At 41.5% G+C, this 15,883-nt stretch overlaps 2 protein-coding genes across 2 annotated transcripts in view; both read right to left on the bottom strand.

The window, feature by feature from the left end:
* The window catches only part of PHF8 (PHD finger protein 8), a 143,886-nt gene extending 137,049 nt beyond the window's left edge, over nt 1-6,837 (bottom strand). The window contains 2 exon segments of the mRNA XM_054695897.1: nt 5,454-5,642; nt 6,700-6,837. Coding sequence (XP_054551872.1) covers nt 5,454-5,551 — 98 coding nt within the window. The 5' untranslated portion in view covers nt 5,552-5,642; nt 6,700-6,837.
* Nucleotides 6,838-13,196: 6,359 nt separating this feature from the next.
* FAM120C (family with sequence similarity 120C) overlaps nt 13,197-15,883 on the bottom strand; it is a 139,773-nt gene continuing 137,086 nt past the window's right edge. Inside the window, exon 16 of the mRNA XM_054695706.1 lies at nt 13,197-13,244. Within this exon, the coding sequence (XP_054551681.1) occupies nt 13,236-13,244 (9 nt within the window). The 3' untranslated portion in view covers nt 13,197-13,235. The remainder of the gene's footprint in view (nt 13,245-15,883) is intronic.

The following is a 15,883-nucleotide window of genomic DNA, read 5'->3' as shown; positions in this document are numbered from 1 at the left end:
GTTAACATTATATAGTTTCTTTCTCCTCTTGAGTTTTCTATATTATGTTTGATGGTAGAAGCAAAAACTATAACACTGATGTGGTTCTCAATGAGAATAGAGGAAATATTTAAGATATTTATATAATAAACAGGGACTTATAAAGGAATTTAAAGGGGAGTAAGTTTCTATTCTTCACTTAAAAATGTCAATACCAGTTGATTAGGATAAGTTATGTATGTATTATATTAATTTCTAGAGCAAGCACTGAAAAAGCTACAGTCATGCATTGCTTAAAGATGTTTCAGTCAATGACAGACCACATATACAATAGGTGTCCGAAAAGGTTGTATCATATAGCCTAGGTGTACATAGGTTATGCTATCTAGATTTGTGTACTTAATTACACTCTATGATGTTCATACAATTATGAAATCACCTAATACATTGCTCAAAACATAACCCTATCTTTAAGCAACACATGTCTGACAAACTCAATTTAATAAATCAAAATAGAATTTTAGAAAAGGCTTAAGTAACCAAAGGAAGGCAAGAGAAAGAAAGCAGAGAAATAAGAAACCAAAGGAGAAAAAAAAAACAAAATATAAAATAATAGACAGACTTAGGTTCTAACATATATTTTTATACTTAACATATATATTTATATATTTATACTTAACTGTATTAAGTATAAATGGTCTAAATATACCAATTAAAAGAGATTTGACAGAGTAGATAAAAGTAATAGTGAATATATGCAGTCCATAAAAAAGTCACTCCATATTACAATTATGTTGAAAGATATCCTTCCTTTTAATCAAAATGAAGCAGGATAAAACTTCCATGAAAAGAAAATTACCAAAGAAAGACAAGGATATTAGATAACAATAATAGGGTCAATCCACCAAGATGACATAGAAATCTCATATGCATACACATCAAACAACAAAGCTTCAAAATATGAAGCAAAAAATGACAGCACTGCAAAGATAAACAGACAAACTTACAATATAGCTGGACATTTCAACACCTCCTCTACAACTGACTTTACAACCAAATAGAAAATCAGCAAGTACAGAAAAATTCAGCAAAACCATCAACCAATGCTCTATAAATCAACATTTATAGAACAATCTACAGAAAACAGAATATACATTATTTTCAAGTGATCATATTTACCAGACATAGTATATCCTTGTCAATAAAATAAACCTCAATAAATTTAATGGAATTGAAATCATACAGAGTATATTCCCTGACCACTATGGAATCAAATGAGAAATCAATAAAGGACAGTAAGAGGAAAAACTACAAAACCTTGGAAACTAAAAAAACATACATCTATGTAATTCATAGATCAAACAGGAAGTCTCAAGGGAAATTAAAGACTATACTGAACTACATGAAAAGGAAAACATACCAAAATTTGTGGGACATAGTCAAGTCAGTAAGAGGAAGGAAACCAACACTATAAGCTTACATTATAAAACAAAGAAACTCTCAAATCAAAAATCTAAGCCCCAACCTCAAGAAACTAGGTAAAGAAAGCAAATCCAGATCAAGTTGTAAATAATAAAGTACAGATATCAAATTTAAAACAGACAATAGTGAAAGTCAGTGAAACAAAAACTTTACTCTTTGAAAAGATAATAAAACTCATAAATCTCTAGCAAGCCTGACAAAGGAAAAAAAAAAAGATACAAATTTTCAATATTAAGAATGAAATGAGTTCTCCTAACAGAGCCAGCCTACAAGTATCAAAAGGAGATACTAAGGGAATACTGTGAACCATTCCACACACTTAAATTTGAGAACTTAGATGAATTAGATCAATTCCTTGAAAAGCACAAACTACCACAACTTATCCATTTAAATAATAGATAAGGGCCTCCCCCGTGGCGCAGCGGTTGAGCGCTGGGTTGCGAAGCTGCCCGCAGCCTCTGCAGTGCCGGTTCGATCCCCGGCTGCTCCCCGGCCACCAGAGGAGGGTCCCACATGGCGCGCAGACCTCTCCTGCCGCCCGCTGCTCCCCTCAGCAGTGTACTTCGGTCCTTCTGACTACTCTGCTCCCCTCTCTGGCTCTGGTGAATTCTCTCACCCTCCCGCGATTCCGACTGTACCCAGTGCTTGTATAAATAAATAAATAAATGTTAAAAAAAAATAAAATAAAAAAAAATAAAAATAAAATAAAGTGGCTTGTGCCTATCTGTTAAAAAAAAAATAATAAATAAATAAATAAATAATAGATAAAATGTATAGTCCTTAACCTCTGAATAAATTGAATTCATAATTTTAAACTCCCATAATACCATTTCATTGAAGTCACCACAACAACTCTTGGGAAACTGAAGCTTCATAGAGATGAAACCTTCTGCTAAATAGTTAAAGTCAGAATTTGAACCTAGATCTGAAAACATTTCCTCTAGAGTTCAGAGTCCACACCACAGCCACCACCTCCAGGATATGCCATCCAATGCTTCTTTTATAGATGGGAAAACTGTAAAAGCCAAATAATTCTAAGTTCAAATCCAGACTCAGAAAGTCACTTAACTTCCATGAGTTTCAGATTCTCAGTAAAATGGAATAGTCACCCTCCTTGCTATAACCTTTCCAGGAATTAACCTGGCACCATCAGTTCCTAACTGGACTTTTAAGAAATCCAGCTTCTATCTATTCAGAGATGTAAATAGATTTATATCACCAATGCCATTTGTAGACTTAACTATTGTGCATAATCATGAAAAGTCCACAATATTGAATAAGTTTAAATTGTGCTAAAGTACAAATTTAAACGGAACACTAAGAACCTCATATGTGCGCACTGAGTACGCAAGAGCAGCCACCCACCAAGGACCTAATGCTCAGCTGGCTTCCTTGTTCTCTAGCAGCCCAGAAAAAGCGTGAGAAAAAATAAAAACTTGGTTTCTTTCATGGAAAATAAATTTCAGGCAGTTAATTTGTGTTATGATATGCACATAAACCTAGGGCTCACAAAGAAATATGATTAAGAAGGAAGATGGCCCAAATTTGAAATTTTTAAAAGAATCAGTTGTGTGCCTTGTAAATGTCAAGTGTCTACTGTGAAAAATGTTCACGTTTTTCTTTTTGTTTTAACCTATATTAAAATGCAAAACATTTCCAGAATCCCCAAAATGTCTCTAATATCAAAATATTATTTGTAATATAAAAAAGTAGGAATAACGTAACTATCCAACTACAGAGGAAATGACCTAGTAACTGATGACACATATATATGGGGACACATATATGACACAAATTAGGTTTAGATGAATATTTAATGACCTGATAAAATAATCACATTGTAATGTTAAATAGGAACAAAAGCCAGTTTACAGTATGATATGTATAATACGATTCCATGTTGTACAAATGTTTATATTTTAAGTCAATTAATGGGAGTTAATGGAAAAAAAAATTAGGAGTGGACTGTGTTGAATAGTAGACTTATAGGTGATTTTTTATTTCCTTCTCTATTCTTTTTTGGTATTTCCTACAATGTCTCTTCTATGTGATCAGGAATAAAAATTTAAATATTAGAAAAAGAAATATCTAACTTTCAGGCTTAGGTGTGGATTAAATGAAATAATTTATTCTGAGTCCCTGTCATGGGGACACACAAAGTATTCATTACTGTTACCTATTCCCAGTCTATGCATTTAGGGTCTCTATATCATGGGCAGTTCACTTTCCAGGTTTGAACCTATAAACTTCCCATAAAAATCGAAAGCAAACATCACAAACTTTATTCAAAAACCTCATTCATTCATTCAAAATGTGCTAGCATCTATTACATGTTCAGCAGCAAACTAGGTTCTGGAGAAAACAAAAATGAAAAGATGACACCTCGGTTTTCAGATAGCTCTGGTTAATGAGTGACACAGATGTTTTTATAACTGTGATATGAAATAATTGCTTTCAATTAGGATGTACCCAAACAACACTGATAACCCAGAGGAAGGAGGTATTTTACAGGAGGTATCCTCTGAGATGCAAAAGAGAAGACATTAATGGGAACAGCATGTAAAAAACAAAGAGGCATAAAAGGAGTATGAAATTTTCCGAGAATTATATGTAGTTAAGTCTTGCTGGGACATAAAGAACAATGAGGAGGAATGGCAAGAAATGAGGCTGAACAAGTAGATAATGAAAGATCTTATCTTTCACACAAAGGAAACTGACTTTTATTCTGTAAGGGAACCACTGAAAGAATTTTAAGCAAAGGAGTGACTTGATCAGCACTAGCAAGGATATTAAGAATCTTGGAAGCCATCTTAATTCCCATTTATTTCCAGGGGAAAGAAAGAAGCCTCCTGCCCCAGGTATATCTGCTTTTAAATGAAATAACATGAAGCAGTAAATAGTACTGTGCATCTGGCGCACAGTAAATATTCAATAAAGATCAGCTGAATATGAATTTGGATGCACTGCACAGGACAGTCCCTAATAAGAGCAGAATTTAAGCAGCATCAGCACCTTCAGTTTGGTCTCGGGTACAGACCAAACATACCCAAGAACAATCAAGTCCCCAGGAACAGCTCCTTTGGTACTAGTGACAACTGAAAACTCTAGAATCTAACATGCAACAGGAGGAGAGGGGCACCATATACTGTTCTGTTGCACTGCAGTATAAAAATCCCTCTAGTGGATTTCTTTCCAAAGCTGGGACTTAAGTTCCAATAATATAATAATGTAACACTACAATTTTTATTCTACATGCTAATCTTTCTGAACTCCTGGGTGACAGGTGCTCATGTGCACCCATGGTTAACCCAGGGAATTCATTAGTGGCATTTCTCTTGCTACTTTACCCAATATCTCCTTAACTTAATTCAATTTAGTTAGATGATGCTGCAGATAAATACTGTAGAAATTAAATATTACTGCATTTCTGCCTCCATATACTGTAGGCATGCAAAATGCTTCAAATAATCAGCAAAGATATAATAGATATATTTTATAGGTGAAGACAATGAGGCTCAGAGGCAAAGCAACTTCTTCAAGGTCACTCTGATAGTAAGTTGCAAAGCCACAACTCAAATCTATGTTTGTTGGACTCAAATATCTCAAAAATGCTCTAGTGTCTCCCCCAAACCTAGTGCCTGAGGCAAAACAAAATAGCCAGAACACAAAAATGATACTTCCTTTGTGGCTGGAAAAAATTATTTTCTAAAAAGGAGAAAAAATTCAAAAGAAGATTGCAAAGAAGAAATACACATGGAAAAAGAGAGAGTAGAAATCAGAAGCCAGTCTGTTAGGCCCTAGTCTGTTAGGAGGGCTGGAAGAACTGGGAGGAGGGCTGGAAGAACTGGGATCTGAGAGGTGGGTTGAAGTAAATTCTCCGAAGAGAAGGTGGAAAAGTTTCTGCGTGAAACCTAAAACAGCCGAGAAAGAAGAAAGTGAGCAATGAGCACCTGGCCACTGCACCCTGTCCAGTACGGCCTTCCCCTGCTTACCTGCCGTGAAACCAGTCCTGGCACATGTCACACTCGATCATGAAGCGGGTCACATCGTAAGGCAGCCGGCAGAGGCAATATACTGGCACAGAGGCCATCTTCGCCTGGTCTTGGAGCCTTCGGCGAGCAGCCAGGTTCGCAGCGTCAAGCAGAGTGGGAGACAGCCGCACAGGTCCTTTCTGGACAATGCTGGACACAAACAACACTTTTAACATAGAGAATCAGGCCCCGCCGCCCCGCCTCCCCCGCCCCTGGTACCAACCCTCAGTGCACAAATGGGGAGTTACCGCTGGGGATGCAACACAGCTGGTGCTGCTGTAGGGGGCAATCAGAGAAAGTCCACTGGCCTTCAGAATATGTAACAAATAAAGAGCAGCGCTCTGGCGTGGAGGCGTTTTTATTTTCCTCCCATTCTTTGGTCCCCAGATCAGTGAGAACTTCTTTCGGGGTTTCAGGGAAATATCTGATGCCTTTTCAGGAAGCTTCTTTAATCCCTTACTGCACCCTTTCCTTGCTCGCCATGGCTCTTTTATTATGACGCAAACCATAGCCTAAGAAATGAGGTTAGGGGATCTCAGAAAAAAAGACCCTTTTCCTCACCCCTAAAATCGGGGCGGCTGGAGAAAAGATGAGGGATCCCTGGAAGTTGGCCTAGATTACTCGAAAATTACCTCGATGCCTTCAGGAACAAGGCAGACAAGGTGCCCAACTCAAATCACAGTTCTGGGGTCGAATTCAAACGATCTTTTCCTTCACTCTCCAAATCATTCCACCTCCGACCTGTCAGGAATCTTATTCCCCCGTCCCCCAAAACTGAAATCAACCTCAATTTCAAAACTGATCAGATCGTTCCTCTACTTCAAGGGTTCTCCTCGCACCTCTGAAACTAAAAAGGATCTCTTTGAATCCCTGAAACGGACTAGAATTTCCTCGCGCTCCCGCAAAACTAAGCAACGATTTTTCCCCACCTCTCGGAAACTGGCAGGCATCTCTTCGCAGCCCCTCAAACTGACGAGGACGCCTCTGTCCCCCAGAACTGACAGGATTCTCACCACAGATCCTTAAACTGTCAGGAACATCCTCAAAGCCCCGGAAACTTACGAGAATCCCTTCACGCCTCCCAAACTGACAGGAACCTCCCAACGTCCCAAACCTGACAAGAATGTTTTCAGTCCTGAGTCCTATAAGGGGCCTCGTCGTCTGCAAAGCTGCAGGGATTGCTCACGTCCGCAGAGGTTAGTCTCACCGATGCCTTGGCAGCTGGGCTCGCTCCGGAGCCGCTCGGCGACTGGCTCCGCAGAGGCACCGTCGGCAGTTCCGGCCCCACCGGCTGCGCGCACCGAATTCTGGGAGCGTCACCGCAAAGCTGCAAGCCGCACTCGCCTTCCCCTCTGATCACCCGCTGGCTCGCGCTGCCCCGGCCGCCCCGCGGTGCTTCAGGGTAGCTTACTCCAGGCTCGTCCCGGGCCCAGCTGTAAGGGCCTACGGGAGACCGTGGCTCAGGCCTAGTCCGATGGCCGTCTGGCAAGTGGGCGAGCGGCGGCGTCGCCAAGTCGGTAGGAAATAGCCGCGAACAAAACCAACGAGGAGGAATGAGATGACTCAGGGGCCAGATCAGAGCCAAACGGCCCCAAAGTCGCCGGGAGCAACCCGGGTGGCGGTGGCAGTATATTCAGAGGAGTCAATAAAGTTTATTCAAAATAACGAGGAAGTTGAGGCGGAGAGGGGAGGAGAAATATGGGTAAACAGCTACCATATTGAGAGTGGCGGCGCTGCCGCGGGAGGCGACCCTACCGCCATCTTATGGGGCCAAGCACGCGAGGTAACCGCGGAAGAGGCGGGGAAGGGCGGGCCGGCGGCTCCCGCGTGACGCCATACAGAATGGAGCTTCACTTTGAGAAAAAGGGGCGGGCCTCAGCTACCTTTGAACCCTCTCGTCTTTTCAAGGGATCCAATCGACGCTAAGGACCTTGAGCCGACAGGCGGGGAAGCCGCCATCTTAGTCGAGGCGGTCACTTGGCTCCATTTTGAGTGGGGCCAGAACCTTCTCTGCTTTCTTCCTCTTCGGGGCAAGTAGGGAGTTAAGCTCCCCTCCTCCAACCGCCACCGCCACACGCTCCTCCCCAGCCTTCTCCTCCTATGAGCGGAGGTGCACGCTGTGACAGCAAACTGCAAGATTAGCGAGTGGCGGCGGGGTGGGGGGGGGGCGTGTCTTAGCTGAGGGAGAGGGCTCACGGCGGCTCCCTTTCATTGAGCACCTTGAGCTGGCAAGACTTTATTTCACACATGGTCTACGATAGTTTATTCTTCACCCTGCAGAAGAAGTTCTGTTAGTATCCCCAAGTGAGAACACACTGGCTTAGGGAAGCCAAATGAGTTCCGAACCAGGAAGTGGAGCCTTGCACTCTCTACCACCCCAGTTTTCTTGCCTTGGCAGTTCCATAAAGCTTCAGTCAACTTCCCAGCTATGGCTAAACTCTCTCTCCGTTGACTCCACTGTTTCACTTCAGCTCAGATACAGTTCAGTGACTTCATGTACATTCACCACGATATCCTGACCACAATCTAAGGATGGGGTGGGACGTTAAGTGAACTCAACCAACATTGTTCAAAATGGCGCTAGCTTTCTCAGACATTCTAGAATATTCTGTAGGAATCCTCTTAGCGTTTACTTTTCTTAAAGGGTCCCACCGCTTTAAAAAATCGGGTGTGTATATGCATGCCCATTTTCTAGGTGATGGGATGTTAAGCTCTGGATGCAATGATGAAAAGGGACTGCAGTGGAAATTGCCAGCCAGTGCATGAGATAAGTAATTAGAATACAACCTTCAGTAAACGCACAGTTACCTCTTGCAAAGAGCAAGATGAAGCTATTCTCAGGGAGGCTTAGAGGATATATGAAAGTTCATTAAATTGACAAGCAAGTACATTGTAGATAAAAGGGTCAACAGATAGGAACCTATGAAAGCACATGGGGAAACATTTGCACAACGCAGTTGAATATTAGGTATTATCCTGTAAGCAATAAGAAACCACTGAAGGTTTTTCAGCAGTAAAAACTGAGTCACAGGTTAAGTGGGACCTGAAATTTTGAGTTTGTGAGGTAGGATTATTTATTTATGATTTATTTATTTATGTATACAAGAACTGGGGCACAGGGCCTCCCTGTGGTGCAGGTGGTTGAGCGCAGCACTGTGACACTGTCCGCAGCCTCTGCTATGCCGGTTCGATCCCAGCCAGCCTGCGAGGGTCCCACATGGTACAACAGACTTCTGTCGCACCCACTGCTCCCCTCAGCAGTGTATTTCGTCAGCCTGCCTGTTCTTTTCCCTGCTCTGTCTCTGGTGAATCCTCTCACCCTCCCGCGTATCTGACCTGTACCCCGGTTCTTGTATAAATAAATCTTAAAAAAAAAAAAAGAACTGGGCCATAGGCTAGAGGTGGGGTGTGTGTGTGTGTGTGTGTGTGTGTGTGTGTGTGTGTGTGTGTGTGTGTGAGAGAGAGAGAGGACCCACCAGAGACAGAGTGGGAAGCAGAACAGGCGATTGACTGAAATACACTGCCTAGTGGAGCAGTGAGTGAGGTCTGCTGGGCCATGTGGGTAGCCAGGGGGGCCAGGGATACAACTCGTGCTGCAGTGGTTGTGGATAGCTTCATAGGTTGCTTTTTAACTCCTTGTGCCACCAGGGTGGCTCCCGGTGTGATTTCTTTAAGAAAAGAACATAGAGGGCCTTCCTGGTGGCACAAGGGGTTAAGCACAGCACTGTGAAGCTATCTGCTGCCTCCACAGCACTAGTTTGATCCCCTGCTGGCCAGGGAGCTAACCACATGGCTCAGCAGACCTCTACTCTCTCACCGGCTGCTCCCCTCAGCAGTGTATTTCAGTAGATCCACCTGTTCTGCTCCCCACTCTGTCTCTGGTGAAGCCTCTCACCCCCTGCACCTCTGGCCTGTACCACAGTTCTTGTATACATAAATAAATCTTTAAATTAAAAAAAAGAAAAGAACATAGACATGTGAATACAAAATTAGGTCCAAAGGTAGAGTATTTCTAGAAGCACTTCGTAGAAGCCATTCCTACAACTGGGTAATAATGATAGATGGAAGTTATATAAACCAAGTATAGCTGTTCCACTAAAACCAAACTAAATGTTTATCCCAAAATAACTTCCACTTAGCTGGATCTCAGAAATATCTGAGGCAGCGCCAACACCATCTAATGCAAGGGAAAATGTGACCAGGAAAACTCAGTGGAAAGGGAGAGCAGTTTTAACCAATTGTGGTTTAAATACATTTTGCAAACTTTACAAAACATGACCATGTGACCATATTGCAAGTGGCAGGCCCTCCAGCTTAAGCTTTCTTAGTTTCATGAAGGAAGGTGTTTGTTTTGATAGGCAGCATGTACATTAAAATCAGAAAGACACAGAGATTATCCTGGGCCCTTCAAGAGGATGACACACAAATTCATTAAATGTTCCATAATATAAAGGGAAAAAATGAGGGAGGAGGCCATTGTGTTAGTTATGAAGAAAAGATAAGACCTGAACGAAGACAGTTGTAATAAGGATGGAAAAGGATCAGATAATGGGATATTTTAGAGGTTGAATAGACATGGTTTGGGGACTAATTGAACATACTAGGTGAATGAGTAAAAGGAGTGTGAGTTCATTTCTTGGTTTGGTGTCAGTGGATGATGGTGCTCAGAAGGAAATGGAGGTTGGTAAGGAAAAGAGACAGGTTCAGTTTGTAGTATGTTAAGGGATGTCGGGAATATTCATTCAACAATTACTTATTGAGCATCTGCTATGCAGCAAGCACTGTGGTAGGTGTTGAGCATATAGGAGTAACACAAATAAGGTCTCTGTCTTCATGAAACTGACATTCTACTAAGGAATCAGTAATCAAATAAAATTTCATTCATATATTTATTGAGCACTTTTCTAGACACTGAGGAATCAGGGGTAAACAAAACAGACAAGGTCCCTGCCCTCCTATGATTCACATCCCAGCAAGAGAGATCGATAATACAGTGACTCAAATAAGAGAATTCCAGATTGCTGTGAGTGCTGTGAGAAAAATGAAATAAATTATGAGATAAAGATTTGGATGGAAGGTAGTCTATTTTAGGATAGTAAAGGAATGTAAAGGGTAGTAAAGGAATGTCTCTTGTAGAAGGTGACATGTAAGCTGAAACCTCAATAACAGGAGCTGGCCAAGGACTGGGCAGAGGAATAAAGTGCAAAAGCCCTAATGTGGTGGTGGGGCCAGTTCAGCGCATTCTCACCCTCACACGAACACCTCCTACGAATTTATAATGGACTGGTTGGGGTTACAGGTGAAGGTTGAAGTTGGGTCTACAGACATGAATAAGAGATCCTGTGTGTACTCTTAAGGAGGATACAATATATTGCAGGAAGCAAGGTACAATGAACAATACAGGGCTGAAAGAGGTCAAACCCTAAATGCTGCCTAAAAGTATGAGCAACATGTGTGGGCAAAAAGAGGGAGCCACAATCAATTCAAACATGTTCAGTGGGTGTGTCACATGATAAGGTGCCATTTGACCCAGGCACAGTGGTACCCATCTCCCACCTTCTAAAAGTTCCTCCCCAGTGTTCTTCGGAGGTGGGATAAGTGTGCTAAAGGATAGTAGGAAAGACAGGACTGTCATGGGGCTGAATCCTGGCAGTTTTATTTGCACTACCAAGGGTGGGTGGCAGACATCTACTGCCCTGGAAATGTGTGCTCCTGTTGTGTTTCTCAACATTAGTGCATATCTGAATCGGTCATCATAGAACAGGGCTGTCCTGGAAACCTTCCACCCCCACCCCACCTCCACTTAACAGTTGTAAATATTTATTTTTAATTACACAGGCAATAGTAAATGCATTCCCATTGTAAACATTCAAATGGCTAAGCTGAAGATCCCTCCTGACCACGATTCAGTTCCTGCTTCCTTCCTTAGAAGGAACCTCAGTAGGCTCTTTTCTGATTCATCTCTGTGTATATGCACAGATAGCTACTGAGATAAAAAAAATTATGAGGACTAAAGTAAACTATAAAATGCATGAGGTAAACAGGACAAAACTGGGGGGGAAATTACACGAGGAAGAACAGGCTTGCTCCAAAGCAGACTTGAAAGCACAAGGACAGTGAAAACAAAATAATGACATTATCTGAGAATTTACTGAGTGCTAAGCACTGGTCTAAGCTCTTTACAAGCACAACTCAATCCTTACAGCAACCCTATGAGGTAGATATTAGTGATATCCACATTTTATGGATGAGGAAGCTGAGTATGAAGACTTTTACACACTTAAGTAGTGCGTATCCACACTGTGGCTCCTGGTAATACAGGTCCTGTGTGCAGGTTCTTTACCTCTCTGTTGTATCACTGATGTGGATTTAATGGCAATTATGTCTCTAAGATCCACATAACGGGGGAAGACAAATAATCTTCTTTGCGTAATTTGAATTACAGGAACAAAATAGGGTTTATACTCACTTGGTATAAAAACTAACAGGATGGTCCCCCAGCTGCCAAATTTGATAACTGAGAACACCAACCTGTATCTTCAGGGTCGGCTTTAGCGTTGTGCCAACTGTGCAGAGCTCTGCTCCCAGAAGGGATTTCAGACTTGGTTGAATGCTCTGCTGTCACTGTCTTGACATTCTTAATAATTTTATTATTTAACTAGTGTCTTGTAACTGTAGTCCAATGTGACAAAGAAGCATATACTTGAACAGAAGGGATAGTGGGTGTCAGTGCACACAGCCTATGGACTCAACAGGTGTTGTGCATGCTGAACAGTTGGGCAGGCCACATGGTATACACAAGTGAATCTGGAGCAGTCTGGGCCATTAAAGGCTCCAGAAGGGGACCTCAGACCAGTGACATGGTGGCAACAGTAGTAAAAGTAGCAATGGTAGATCTGGTCATAGCCCTGAGAGAATGACCTCTCCATGGGGCCAGTGATGGAACCTGTGGTGAAAGGCAAGATTGCCCTTTTGTCACCAGAGCCTATCCCTACAGCAACTGCACAAATATTAACTCTGGCCTGAGCAACGAGGCAGAAACTTCTGGCACTCAGATAGTAAATGTTGCCAGTAAATCATTGCAAAATAAAAGTATATCCATGGACATTGAAGTAGTAAGAGTTCCTCAAAGAGTTTAGAATCTCTGCTTTTGAAAAACTGGTACATTGCAAAGCAAATACCCACAGGGTTAAAAATGGAAACTAGGGTCTCCCTGGTGTCACAGGGGGTTAAATCTCAGCACTAGCAAGCTATCGTCAGCCACTGCAGCATGAGCTCAATCCCTGGCCAGGGAGCTAACCCACATGGTGCAGCAGACCTCTCCTGTCTCACCCGCTGCTCCCCTCAGCAGTGTATTTCAGTGGATCTGCCTGTTCTCCCCACTCTGTCTCTGGTGAATCCTCTCACCGCCCCCTTACGCACTTCCCCCCCTCCACCTCTGGCCTAGACCCCAGTACTTGTATGCATAAATTAATAAATCTTTAAAAATAATAATTAAAAAAGGAAACTAAATGTAAAAAGATTGTTACATTACGCTTACCTTCCAACAAATCAATTATTAATGACAAAGAGAATTTAAGTTTTTTCCTTGTAAAAGAAGTCTTGAAAACAGAGTCTTTACTTACTGCATGATTTCTAGTTAAAGAGAGTAAGTTGGAAGCTTGTGCATTCTTCAGAAACTGAGAGACTAGGGAGGAAGGGCCTGAAGCTGAGAGGTTGGTGTGGCCCTTGGGAGGCAGGACATTAAGAGACCTGGAAGAGAGACACATCCCATGGAATTTTGTTGTGATGTCCTGTAAGTGTGACATTGAATTGCCTTTTACATCTCCCTTCTAAAAGCTTTGATAAATTATACAATGATCACACACACAAAAATTTTTTTTTATAACTGAGACACAGTGGCAGAACATATACACAGGCATTTTGAATTACAAATAAATCATGGAGCCATTTTCCATTTCATATATATATATATATATATATATATATACTTGTTTTAGTCTGTTAGACCTGCTATAATAAAAATGCCATAGACTGGGTGGCAAATAAAAATTTGTATCTCCCACTTCTGACAGAGTCAGTGTCTGGTTCATAAATGGTCATCTTGCTGTGTGGTGGAAAGGCACTAATCTCACTTACGAGGGCTCCACTCTCAGGACCTAATCACCTTCCAAAAGCCCCAACTCCTAATACCATGACACTGGAAGTTAAGATGTCAACATATGTAATGGGGAGGGACATAAAATTCAGTCCACCATAGCAGTTACTCTTAAAGGAAATGTCAGAGGAAACATTAAATGCCATTGTATACTGTTTTTAAGATTTTATTCAGATATACAAAAAACTGACCTGTGTGAAGAGTTAATTTTTTTGCTGGGTTGGAGGAGGGAGAGGCAGAGGGAAATGAATCCAGACTTTATTGTCAAGGACAGGGAAAGGGGGATGATGTGGGTGGGGGCCAGGTTTGCTACATCATCAAGCAGAGTTGTTGGGGAGGGAAAGGACTAAGTTAAATTTTTTTTCAAAAAAATGGTTCCAGGGCCTCCCCTGTGGCGCAGCGGTTGAGCGCTGGGTTGCGAAGCTGCCCGCAGCCTCTGCAGCACCAGTTCGATCCCCGGCTGCTCCCTGGCCACCAGAGGAGGGTCCCACATGGCGCGCAGACCTCTCCTGCCTCCCGCTGCTCCCCTCAGCAGTGTACTTCGGTCCTTCTGCCTGCTCTGCTCCCCGCTCTGGCTCTGGTGAATTCTCTCACCCTCCCGCGCTTCTGACTGTACCCAGTGCTTGTATAAACAAAACAAATAAATAAATAAATAAATAAAGTTATAGAGCACCATTAATAATAAAAAAAAAAATGGTTCCACAAGATCAGTTCTAGATGCACTAAAATTTGTGTTTTGAAATAATTTGTCAGAAATCTAACCCAAAGTAGTCATAGCCTACAAAAAACAATACTAGTAGCAGTTGTATCTGCAGAAAGCCCCCTCTCAAAATGAAGTTATCAAATATTATTTGTAATATTTTATTGATGTTTTCAATTATATTGGTTGAAATGAAGTTGCTGAAAATACAAATTTTGACGACTTAAATAATCGAATTTGAGGAAAAGAGAGCCAGAAATGTCTTATGATCAAGGTACCTCATTAATAACATGTTATTTAATTATATAAATTAACACCATATCCCATAATTTGTAAGTTTTTGTTATTCATGTATCACTATAAACTATTTTTAAAAAGATTTTATTTTTTTATTTATTTATGCATACAAGAGCTGTGGGGGTTGAGAGGATAGACCAGAGACAGAGTGGAGCAAAACAGGCAGATTGACTGAAATATACTGCTGAGGGGAGTAGCGGGTGACTCAGAAGAGGTCTGCTGCATTGTAGGTAAGCATACTGGACAGGGATCGAACTCATGCAGCAGTGGCTGGCGATAGCTTGACAACACAGAGACTTTAACCCCTGCACCACCAGGGAGGCCCTCATTATAAAATATTTTCAAAGGAAAAGGCTCCATTTTAGTATCTTTAACTACGATTTCCCTCCCCTTCCTGGTTTTTGAACAACCATTTTCATTTTGCACTGGGCCCCACAAATTATGTAGCAGCCTCCCACTACTACTGCATGGTCAATATCAGGTCAACTTGGGACTGTGAGCACTCAAAAGGCCTTACTGCTCTAACCTCTCCACTGGGAGTTGGGGGTGGGGGTGAGATAGACAAGATGACAACACAGAAATATGGAGGCTTCTGTGAATATAATTTTCATGTGAGTAGGATCATACTATCCATATAATTTAGCCAATTGCTTTCTTCATTTGGCACTAGATCTATAATAGAAAAAAAGGAAGTATGAAAGGATAAAGAAGGAGGTAGAGAGAGAGAAATAGAAAGGGGGAAGGAAAGATCGAGAATAGAGTTAACCTTTTTTTTTAAATTCTTGTTCAGAAAATTACATAATTTGAATGGCTCTTGATTTATTTCTCCATTTCCCTGATGGATAAAGTCTTTTTATTTTTTACCAATACTGAGCTTCAGTGTACATTCTGGTAGAGATTTCCTTATGCACATGTTTCTCTATGTGGACACTTCAGAAGTGGGTTCCTGGGTAAGGTATTGATATTTTCTTTTTTAACACACACTGCCAAATTGAGTTTCAAAAGCACGTGCCAATTTTCACTCACATCCGCAATTACCTTCACATTTTCTAAGACTCTGACCATTAAATTGTTTACCAATATGATGGATGAAAAAAAATTTAACACGTTGTTCAATTTGCATTCTCCCAGTAATAGTGAAATTGAGCATGTTTTCATACAATGTTTATTGGCCCATCCTCTGTTAACTGTAAAGTTCGCCTAGCTTTTCTTACGTCATTCCATAGAGTTGTAGGG

Source organism: Talpa occidentalis, unplaced genomic scaffold, assembly GCF_014898055.3.
Source record: "Talpa occidentalis isolate TD23 unplaced genomic scaffold, MPIMG_talOcc4v2.1 talOcc4.15, whole genome shotgun sequence".
Classification (NCBI taxonomy): Eukaryota; Metazoa; Chordata; class Mammalia; order Eulipotyphla; family Talpidae; genus Talpa; species Talpa occidentalis.
Note: the sequence above shows the minus strand (reverse complement) of the source record. Positions and strands in the feature narration are given on the sequence as shown.